The following is an 11,328-nucleotide window of genomic DNA, read 5'->3' as shown; positions in this document are numbered from 1 at the left end:
TTATATCCCTTACTTTGCTAGTTAGTTGGTCAGAAAGGTTTAGGTCCTAAACCTGTGTAACCATCTGTGAGCTTCTCTGAATAGCTCTGTAATCTAGACATATAAAGGAGAGCTAATCCTGTTTATGATAGTTTTCTATCTAAACTCTGGTAATAATTACAACTTTGGTAATTTCTTGCTTTCTTCAACTCAACTGCCATAACTATTCATGGCTTTATTACAGCAAGGTTCTTCAGAAAGTAACATTCTATTGTGTGATTCATGCAAAACTTGAGTGAAAGTTGCAAATAACCAGCCAAATTTGGAACCTCCATTCAGAATAAACTATATTAAAAGACTTCAAACATGGAGCTACTCATCCCTGCTGAATGAACAGATGAAACACAAAATCTTTTGCATCATCCCTGACTCTTTCATGAATACTAAAGATGAAGATGAGACTTCTAGTGAACTGAAAGCTCTGTTTTCTTTTCTAACCATTTTTATTCAGTTTTTTAGTCTATCTCACCCTGAACTCTTGTTCAACCAAGAAGAACTTTCTGCATTCTGTGTGCGGCAACACTAGCTTCATCTTCTGAGTCAGATTCACTCTGGGATGTAGAGCTGTGAGAGGCAGAACTGCAGGGAGAAGAGCATTCTGGAGAGCATAAGTAGTGCATCAGTGGGAGGCGATATTTCCCACAGAAGTCCACAAATTTAATTTGTCTGACACAGCAGTCGAAGTACACTCCTAGAGAAAAGGAATACAGAGTAATCATTAAAAAGCAAGGAATCAAAGTTTCTTCTTCAACACTTTCCCCAGCGTTCTGAAGAACCACCTTCTCTTTTGTAAATCTTAAGCAGAAGTATTACTTGCTTCTACAGTTGTCTATAGACCTGCTGGAAGATCTTAGGGGTGGTAATTTGGCTGCCAAGAGAAGCCTGGGAGACTCATCTTAAAAGGAGCAGGCACAAGCCGGGCTCGGTGGCTCAGCCTGTAATCCTGCGCCTTTGGGAGGCTGAGGTGAATGGATTGCCTGAGCCCGCAGGTTCGAGACCCGCCTGGGCAGCGAGACCTCATCTCTACAATAAATAAAAAAATCAGCCGGGCGTGGTAGTGCATGCCTGTAATCCCGGCTACACAGAAGGCTGAGGCGGAAGGATCGCCGGAGCCCAGCAGGTCGAGGCTGCGGTGGCCGGGAGCGGCTACTGCACTCCAGTCTGGGCAACAGAGTGAGACTCCAACTCAAAAAAAAAACAAAAAACCAAAAAAAAAAAGGAGCAGGCACAGAAAGGATACTGTTTACTTAGTTTCTTTTCTCTGGGTGACTAGCAGGACAGCAATCAAGATTACAGGATATCTTTCTCCATCTCCCAAGCCATCCCTTTGGTACTATCCCATAGTCAGGAGACTGAAACAAAACAAATCCTTTAATAGTGATCCAAAAGAATTAGTTATTATATACAAAATCTACAGAAAGTGATGGCTTTTAGCACAGCAAAACTGAAAGAAACAAAATGCCATCTTATATTTCCACAGGCTCTAAATTTACAGGTCTCAAAGCTGTTTGATGATCTCACTTGATTCTCACACAATTATAGAGTCAGGTAGACTGAAAGTAGTAGTTAGCCCTTTTGATTCCTAAGTTAGTGCTCCTGAACTGTGGCCCTTCAGCTAAGTAAAAATAGAGCTGGAACTGAGAGAAAAACAGGTTGCTGGCTGTGCTTCTGGGTTCTAGTTGATCCTTAAAAAGATATTGCACATCACTAGCATACAAACACTGTCACAATTATTGCAGTATAACCAGCACATCTAGGAAGTTGGCTCCCATTGCCTCTTTGGAGAAGATTCTTAACCTTTATACTCTACCTAAGTTTCTTCTGGCACCAACTACTATGCATAAGAGACAAAAATAAAAAGATGTGGTCCAAGCAAAGGAGAAACAATGATTTCTTTTCTTTCTTTTTTTTTTTGTGAGTTGGAGTCTCACTCTGTCACCCAGACTGGAGTGCAGTGGCCGCTCCCGGGCCACTGCAGCCTCGACCTGCTGGGCTCTGGTAATCCTTCTGCCTCAGTCTTCCAGAATTACAGACATGCACTACCATGCCTGGCTGATTTTTTTATTTATTGTAGAGATGAGGTCTTGCTGTCCAGGCGGGTCTCAAACCTGCGGGCTCAGGCAATCCACTCACCTCAGCCTCCCAAAGGCGCAGAATTACAGGCTGAGCCACCGAGCCCGGCTGAAACAATGATTTCTAATTCTATTTTTTTCTGATACTTCCCCACTAATCATGTAATTTTCTGACCTTGTAGTAAATATAAAGCAGTTTAAAAGGGAAAATTTGTGGTATATTACTTTGAATAATTTAGGAGGGTAAACTAATAGATTAATAAAACCCCCCAAATGTGTTAGCTTCCTGAAAACATGGAAATAGAGTAAAGCATTATGAAGTTACTAGGAGCTAAAATAGCACAATATTATCTTGTCATTTGTAAGATCTCAGACTATACAAAGAGAAAATTTCTCACAGAATATAAAAGTACTTTTGCTTAACTTACAATTCAATAACTAATGAATCTGAGGGGGAAAATATAAAATTCTAGGGTACAGCCGGGCTCGGTGGCTCAGCCTGTAATCCCGCGCCTTTGGGAGGCTGAGGTGAGTGGATTACCTGAGCCCGCGGGTTCGAGACCCGCCTGGGCAGCGAGACCTCATCTCTACAATAAATCAAAAAATCAGCCAGGCGTGGTAGTGCGCGCCTGTAATTCTGGCTACTCGGAAGGCTGAGGCGGAAGGATCGCCAGAGCCCAGAAGGTCAAGGCTGCGGTGGCCAGAAGCAGCCACTGCACTCCAGTCTGGGCGACTGAGTGAGACTCCAACTCAAAAAAAAAAAAAAAAAACAAATTCTAGGGTACATTCTAAAATTGACACACAGTCGGCCCATTCTCATAGATCTTAAATCAAATCCTATAAAAGTATCTGATACAAAGAATGGTGAGTCTAAGAAAATGTGCTTCAAATAAATATGAAAAGTCCAAACATTTTAGAAACTCCTTTTAAACAATTAGAACAGTTTATGCTTCCATTGTGTTTTCTCTCATTTTACCATATTTATTATCTTATGACAAGATAGGATAAAACTTCCTGGGTATTTTCCTTGCGTGTGAATCCTAAAATATTATGAATTTTTTTTAAAAAGGAAAAGAAGCAGAGGGTTAAATGTCTAAGACTAACTGCCTTTTTCTTAAAGAAGACTTAGCTAATTAAGACGACACCTGGATCAAATTAAATTAACTTACCTCCACACTTTGGGTTTGGGCAATTGCTGGCTAAACTCAAATATCTAAGAAGATTCCCAGGAAGATCATAGGGAGTGTAGGAAATATTTCGGGTTTTAATGGTCCGTGCAGCTAATTCCAGGAGAGTTGGAGGGTCATAGATTAAATCTCTAACAAAACGAACAACCAATGGATTTCCTCGTAAACTCAACTCTTCCAAATGAATAAGGTTGAGGATCTCTCTAGGCAAATATGTCAGCAAGTTATTGTGAAGACTGAGGGAACGAAGTGAATGCAACCTAGAATAAACACAGTATAAAAATCAATGGCAGCAAACAACATTACTACCAAGAAAGTTACATTTGTGTGTGTGAGTGCATGCATGCACGGAGCTTAATTTTCCCTTAAGAATGAGCAATTAAGATTAAGTCCAATGGAAGTAAAACAAAAGGGCGCTGAAACTAGATAAGAGTGCAGATCTATAAATGCCATGAAGACTTTTGCCCCTGGAATCTTAATGAGCTCACAACATATAGAGAGTATTTTCATGTGCTAGCTGATATAAATTAAAAGCTAGACACAAAGATTTTGGTGAGGTATGCTTTATCATTCAGACACCTAAAAAGGAAAGATTTCAGATGCAACAGGAGTTTTTAAGATCCTTCATATTATAAAGTCCCATTAGGATAAGAATACTTCATATAAATATAAAATCTCTAAAAATCCCATAAGACATACATATGCTAAACAAGTATTCTTTTATTACTGAAAATAGGCTGAACAAGTATTCTAGGGAATAAACTAGAACATTCAAAGTAAAATTAAGCTGGGCGCGGTGGCTCATACCCGTAATCCCAGCACTTTGGGAGGCAGAGGCGAGGGGATTGTTTGAGTCCAGGTGTTGAAACCAGCCTGGGCAACATGGTGAAACCTTATTGCTACAATAAATAATTTTTAAAAAAGTTAGCCAGCCATGGTGGTGTGCGCCTGTAGTTCTAGCTACCTGGAAGACTGAGGCGGAAGGATTGCCTGAGCCCAGTGGGTCGAGGCTGCAGTGGCTGTGAGTGTGGCACTGCACTCCAGCCTGGGCATCAGAGTGAGACTCTGACTCAAAAAAAGAGTAAAATTAGAAATAATCCAGCTCACAGTAAACCTCAGAACTATAATTATCATGTAATATTTACTTTGAGACTAGCTAATTTTTTTCTACATATAAAACATATGAGTGAATGCAAGAGAATACTTACTAAGCGTGGATGTCTGTGTATATACAAACCCTCAAAACTACTCACTGTGAGAGCTGTGGAGGCACACTCTGGATTTTGTTGTCACATAATACCAAGTAATTCAGAGAAGGCAGATTTGCTAATTCTGGTGGGATTTCTTTGATGAAGTTTCCTCCAAGATATAAACACTCTAAACTGCAAAAACAAAGGAACAAAACCAAAAAAGTAAATAAATAAAAGTTGAACAAGCTACTCCACTTTTTCTACTACAATGAATACATTTCATCTATTTATTCAGCAAATGTTTTACTTAGGATTTGCTATGTGCTATCCAGTCTCTAGAGAAATAATATAATCTTCAGAGAACTCAGTTCCTGAAGCTAAACAGATGAGATATCAGCATTAGACAATATTATAGTTAAACACAAACAGACCAAAAATAAGTATTGCATGATTAAAATCACAAAATAAGAGGAACAATCCATACACGATAGAGGAATTGAATGAAAAGGAAGAGAAATAAGAAAAGGGCACAGTACTTCTGACTGGAAAGATGGTCAAAAGGCTTGTGATTTCATCTGGGCTATGAATTTAGCCCACTTAGATGGGAAGAAAGGGGACGACACTTCAGGTTGGAATAGAGGACTTGTAAGGCACAATGAGTACACTTTTTAATGGAAGAAGATAATTCATCTTGAGAAATCATGAATAAGGCTGGAGAGACGCCAAATTCCAGGAACCCCGAATTCCATACTGACCTGAATCTGATGCACTAGTAGGCCCCAGGAAAACCAATAACTTTTTTTTGAAGAGTAGAAAACTATGTCTGAAGTCTCTACATCTCTTCTTTGTTCTTATTACAGCAAATACAACCTTCAGAGGATGTCTAAATTGACCACTACCATGAAATTAAAACTCCAGATAATTCTTGTTTTCCAATAAGTAGTTAAACATTTTAGACACAGTCTGTATTGCACCAAAATGTAATGCTTTCTGTGGTGATGACCCTCTAAAAGATCTTTGCAGAGTGTAGCAGAATCAGTTCTTAAAATACATATAAAAATAAATAAGCCGGGCTTGGTGGCACAGCCTGTAATCCCGCACCTTTGGGAGGCTGAGGTGAGTGGATTGCCTGAGTCCGTGGGTTCGAGACCTGCCTGGGCAGCGAGACCTCATCTCTACAATAAATCAAAAAATCAGCCGGGCGTGGTAGCGCATAGCTGTAATTCCAGCTACTTGGAAGGCTGAGGTGGAAGGATCGCCGAAGCCCAGCAGGTCGAGGCTGCGGTAGCCAGGCGCGGCCACTGCACTCCAATCTAGGCGACAGAGTGAGACTCCAACTCAAAAAATAAATAAATAAATAAATAAATAAATAAATAAATAAAATGTATATATACATACACAGATTCTATTATCATATTACGTTTGTCTTCCTGTTTAATCTGCTAACTCAGTAGAATTATCATTCTTTAAAAATACCTTTAACTGTAGGATAAAACAGCTAAAGTGTTACCTATTATCCTAGATAATAGTAAGAATTATTTAGAATACTTAACAAAGAAAACAAAGTCCAGGCCCCATCTAGATGTACTAAATCAGAGTTCCAACAGAGAGGCCTGAGAAATGGCAGATTTTAGAGTACAAGGTGTAATTTTAACAGATAAAGCCAAGTTGCCCTGCAGAGATATGGTTATATACAAATCCACAATTAGCATTTAAGAACACACCTTATGAGCATGCCACTGTACTCCAGCCTGGGCAACAGAGTGAGACTACCAATTTAAAAAAAAAAAAACCTCCCCCCCAACACACCTTAACCTACAGCGTTACCAACATTTAGTATTATTACTAGCTTTAATATTATCTTTTATTACTGATGGTATAAAAAAAGGTACATTTTTAAAAAATCTGCAGTTCCCTAATTATTAGTGAAGTTTAGCATCTTTTTGTATGTTTTAGCCATTTGTATTTTTAGACAATTGCTTGTTCATACCATTTAACCATTTTTCTCATGGGTTATACAGCATTCTCTCATTAATTTGCTAAGTTGTCTGCTGTTAAATATATGTTCGGCATAACTTTACTCCCTTGTGGCCTAGAGCATGATCTATTTTTGTTCATGTATTATATGTATAAAAAGAATTTGTAGCTTTTAGATTGAGTTTGATAATTGAGCAAACATTTTATAGTTTTTTTTTATTATTTTGCCTTCTTACTCTGGTGGTTAGTCTCCTACTGTAACCATGGTTTTCCTTCTTGCCTTCAGAGTTCTGGGCTCAAACAATCCTCTCGCCTCAACCTACCAAAGTGCTGTGATTACAGGCGTGAGCCGCTGTGCCCTGCTGAATCTGAAATTTAAAAAACAGTAAGAAGCCAGGCTCGGTGGCTCAGCCTATAATCCCGCGCTTTGGGAGGCTGACGTGAGTGGATTGCCTGAGCTGGGCAACTTGGCGAGACCTCATCTCAACAATAAATCAAAAAATTAGCCGGGCGTGATAGCATGCTCCTGTAGTTCCAGCTACTCGGAAGGCGGAGGCGGAAGGATCGCTGGAGCCCAGCAGGTCGAGGCTGCGGTGGCCGGGAGCGGCCACTGCACTCCAGTCTGGGCGACAGAGTGAGACTCCAACTAAAAACAAAACAAAACAAACAAACAAAAAACCCAGTAAGGTTCGATGCAGTGGTCATGCCTCTAACCCCAGCATTTTAGAAGGCTAAAGTGGGATATAAAAGCTATACTGCAAACACATTCAAGTTCATGACTGCATCGGACCTTACTGGTTTTTAAATTTCAGATTCAGCAGGGCACAGTGGCTCACGCCTGTAATCCCAGCACTTTGGGAGGTTGAGGCGAGAGAATTGTTTGAGCCCAGGAATTTGAGACCAGCCTGGGCATTTTTGCTCCATTTCCTTTCTTTTTTTTTTGAGTTGGAGTCTCACTCTGTCACCCAGACTGGAGTACAGTGACCGCTTCCCGCCACTGCAGCCTCGACCTGCTGGCCTCCGGCAATTCTTCCGCCTCAGCCTTCCAAGTAGCTAGAACTACAGGCGTGCTACCATGCCCGGCTAATTTTTTGATTTATTGTAAAGACGAGGTCTCGCCAAGTTGCCTAGGTGGGCCTCGAACCCGCGGGCTCAGGTAATCCACTCACCTTGGCCTCCCAAAGCGCTGGGATTACAGGCTGAGACACCGAGCGCAGCCTCCATTTTCTTTCAATATATAGAAGCTATATTGCAAACACATTCAAGTTCATGACTGTTAAGAACTTTCTGAAATGTTTCTTAATTCATATGAACCATTACACTTTGTCCCTTTAAATCCATTTACCCTTAAAACCTATTTCCTCTGATTATCAATAGTGTTTACCAGTTTTATTTTTTGTTAGTATTTATTCCATTCAATCCTAGTTCCACCACTTATCAGTATAAAAACTTGGACCAGCTACTTAATTTTGCAGTTTCCTCTTATTTAAAATGGATTATATATTACATAAAATGATTAGTCAACAAGTAGATTCAGGGTCTCATTCTGTCACCCAGGCTGAAATGCAGTGGCATGATCACAGCTCAACAGAGCCTTGACCTCCTGGCTACGCCTGGCTAATTTTTAAAAAGGCTTTTGCAGAAATGAGGTCTCACTAAGTTACCTAGGCTGATTCCAACTTCTGGGCTCAAGCAATCTTCCTACCTTAGCCTCTCAAAATGCTGGGATTAGAGGCATGACCACTGCCTCTGACCTTACTGTTTTTTAAATTTCAGATTCAGCTCACGCCTGTAATCCCAGCACTTTGAGAGGTTGAGGCGAGAGGATTGTTTGAGCCCAGGAATTTGAGACCAACCTGGGCAACAAAGCGAGACCTCGTCTCTACAAAAATAAAAAAATTAGACAGACATAGTATCACATGCCTGTAGTCCCAGCTACTTGGGAGGCTGAGTTGGAAGGATCACCTGAGCCTAGAAGGTTGAGACTGTGGTGAGCTGTGATCATGCCATTGCCCTCCAGTCTGGATGATAGAATGAGATCCCAACTCAAAAAAAAAAAAAAAAAAATTAGATTCAGAGAGTTTATGTGCAGATTTGTTTCAAGGGTGCTATTGTATGATGGTGAGGTTTGGGCCTCCATTGAACTCATTACCCAAACAATGAACATGGTACCCAACAGGTAGTTTTTCAACTCTTGCTTCCTCTTTCCCTCCCCACTTTAGGTTTTAAAGTGTCTCTTGATCCCATCTTTATGTTTGTGTGTACCCAGCGTTCAGTTCCCACTTATAAGTGAGATCGTGCAGTATTTGATTTTCTGTTTCTGGACTAATTCACAAGAAGCTTATATTTCAGACAATAAATCAGTAAATACGTATCTATTATGCCAGATAATTTTAAGTGTCATAAGAAGAAGGGGGGGAGTAATCAAATAGTGATAGAGGTGACACTCTAGATAAGGATCAGGAAAAGTTTCTCTTACGAGATGACATTTGAACAGAGATCTAAATGAAATGATTGAATACAAACCCGAGACAGAAAAGTGATTGGTGTGTCGTAAAACAGCAGCACAGCCAGCATGGGCACATCAGAGTGACTGAGGTGGGACTGTGGTAATCAAAGAGGTTGAAGAGGTAGCCTGGGAAGGCCAGATCACAGAAGGCCCTTTGGGTCTTTGTAAGAAGTGTTCTGAAAAGAGTTTTGAACTAAAGTTAGAAGTTTAACTTGACTCACTCTTTAGAAGAATCACAGGTCATTGTGTGGCAAACAGTTGGAGAAGTGGTGAGGGGCTCTATGGGCAGAAGTGGAAGCAGGAAAAGCAGACTGGAGCATAAAGTAGTAGTTCAGATGAACACAAATGTGATTGGTACATCTTTTTCTATCCCTTTACCCTTATTGGTGTATTTTTATTTTAAGTGTAAGTCTTATAAATGGAGTACAATTTAATTGTTGTCTAGACTTAGGTTTTCTATTACCATTGTATGTCTTAATATTTTTCCCCTGCAGTTTTGCTTCTTGTGCTTATCAGGTTTCCTTGTGTTCCACTCCTCTTCTGTTTGAAATGCATATGCTGGCCAGGCTCGGTGGCTCAGCCTGTAATCCCAGCACTTTGGAAGGTCGAGGCGAGTGGATTGCCTGAGCCCGCAGGTCCCAGATCCACCCAGGCAACTTTGCAAGACCTCATCGCTACAAAAATCAAAAATTAGCCAGGCGTGGTAGCGCACACCTGTAGTTCCAGCTACTTGGAAGGCTGAGGTGGAAGGATTGCCGGAGCCCAGCAGGTCGAGGCTGCAGTGGCTGGGAGTGTGCCACTGCACTCCAGTCTGGGCGACAGAGTGAGACTCCAACACACACACACACACAAAAAGAAATGTATATGCTATTTCTATTTTGATAGTTAATCCCTTCAATTTCCTTTGCATTCTCCCTCTTAAACACATACCTATGCTCCCTTCAGTCTTCTTCATATCATCTTTTAGAAATAGTTCTATCTTGATTTTCTACCAATTTATTAGTTGGAAAATAAAATAAAGTTATCCCTGACTAGAAATAAAAAAATAAAATAAGAATTTTTCCAATCAATAATGATTCAGAAATTTCAATGTTTCATCAATTTTGTTCACCATTGTTTTTGGATGCTTATTTCTTTTAAGATTCATTTTTCTTGGAATACATTCTTTAGCAGTTCTTTCAGCAAGAACTCACGGTTTTTGTTTTTGTTTTTATAATCAATATTTTTTTATTATGATGTTGTGGGGTACAGTTAAGGGTTAGGTATACAAATACGTTTCATTCAGGCACCCTATTGATTAGAAGTGCTTCCCCATGCCCAGACAGATATTTGCTCGTTAATCCCATCTCCCTCCCTCCCCCATAGTTTCCCACTACTGTCAGTCATTTTCTTATAGTATTAGATTGGATGTTCAAGGTCCATTATATGAGTGAAAACATGTGATACTTGGACCTTTGTTTTTGTGAGAGGTCACTCAGTATTATAGACTCTAGTTCCATCCAGGTTGCTGCAAAATTCATGGTTTTGTTCTTTTTTATGGCTGCGTAGTATTCCATCGTGTATATGTACCACATTTTTTTTTCCCAATCCTCTTTTGATGGGCAGCATGGTTGCTTCCAGGTTCTTGCTATTGTGAACAATGCTGCGATAAAACATACGTGTGCTTCTTTGGCTTGGCAGAAGCTTGTCAGTTTAATAAGGTCCCACTTGTCTATCCTCTCTCTTATGACCTGTGGGTTTTGGGTTTTGTTCAGGAATTGGAGGCCAGTTCCGATTTCCATAAGGGTATGTCCTTCATTTTCTAAGGTTCTTATGGTTGAACTCATGGTTTTTAATATTTGAGTCCTTTGTCTCTGATGCTTTCCCCTCAACCTCAAATAATAATCTAGTTGGCCATAAAATTCTAGGTTGGCAGTTACTTTAGGAGCAATGGATTTAAAGCCTCAGTAAGAAACCTTAGTACTAGGAAGATGCTGTTCCATTCAACTACAGCCAATACTTCTACTGTTCCTTTGTAGGCAATCTGCTTTTTTGCCTCACTAGGAGCTTTGAGTACTTTTTCCTCTATTCATCTTTACTGTTCTAAAGTATTACTGACATATCAAGATATCAAGAAAGTTCTTTCTTTAACTGTGGAAAATTTCAGCCATAATTACTTCATACATTGTCTTTCTTTCATGCTCTTTACTCTCTTCTTGAATTGTTCTTTGCAGTTTCAACTTCAGTATCTTTCATCCATATCTTAACATTTCTTTCACACTTTTCGATAAACTTTTTGTGCTACATTCAAGGAAAATGTCTTTTTTTTTTTGAGTTGGAGTCTCACTCTGTCACCCAGACTGGAGTGCAGTGGC

General features: G+C 40.0%; 1 protein-coding gene across 1 annotated transcript in view; it reads right to left on the bottom strand.

Annotated features, from left to right (window-relative positions):
• Positions 1 to 463: 463 nt before the first annotated feature.
• The window catches only part of LRRC58 (leucine rich repeat containing 58), a gene marked incomplete at its 5' end in the record, with an annotated part of 20,186 nt that continues 9,321 nt past the window's right edge, over positions 464 to 11,328 (bottom strand). The window contains 3 exon segments of the mRNA XM_008048997.1: positions 464 to 730; positions 3,281 to 3,558; positions 4,552 to 4,680. Coding sequence (XP_008047188.1) covers positions 522 to 730; positions 3,281 to 3,558; positions 4,552 to 4,680 — 616 coding nt within the window.

Source organism: Carlito syrichta, unplaced genomic scaffold, assembly GCF_000164805.1.
Source record: "Carlito syrichta isolate Samal-C Ts95f unplaced genomic scaffold, Tarsius_syrichta-2.0.1 Scaffold130411, whole genome shotgun sequence".
NCBI classification, from domain to species: domain Eukaryota; kingdom Metazoa; phylum Chordata; class Mammalia; order Primates; family Tarsiidae; genus Carlito; species Carlito syrichta.
Note: the sequence above shows the minus strand (reverse complement) of the source record. Positions and strands in the feature narration are given on the sequence as shown.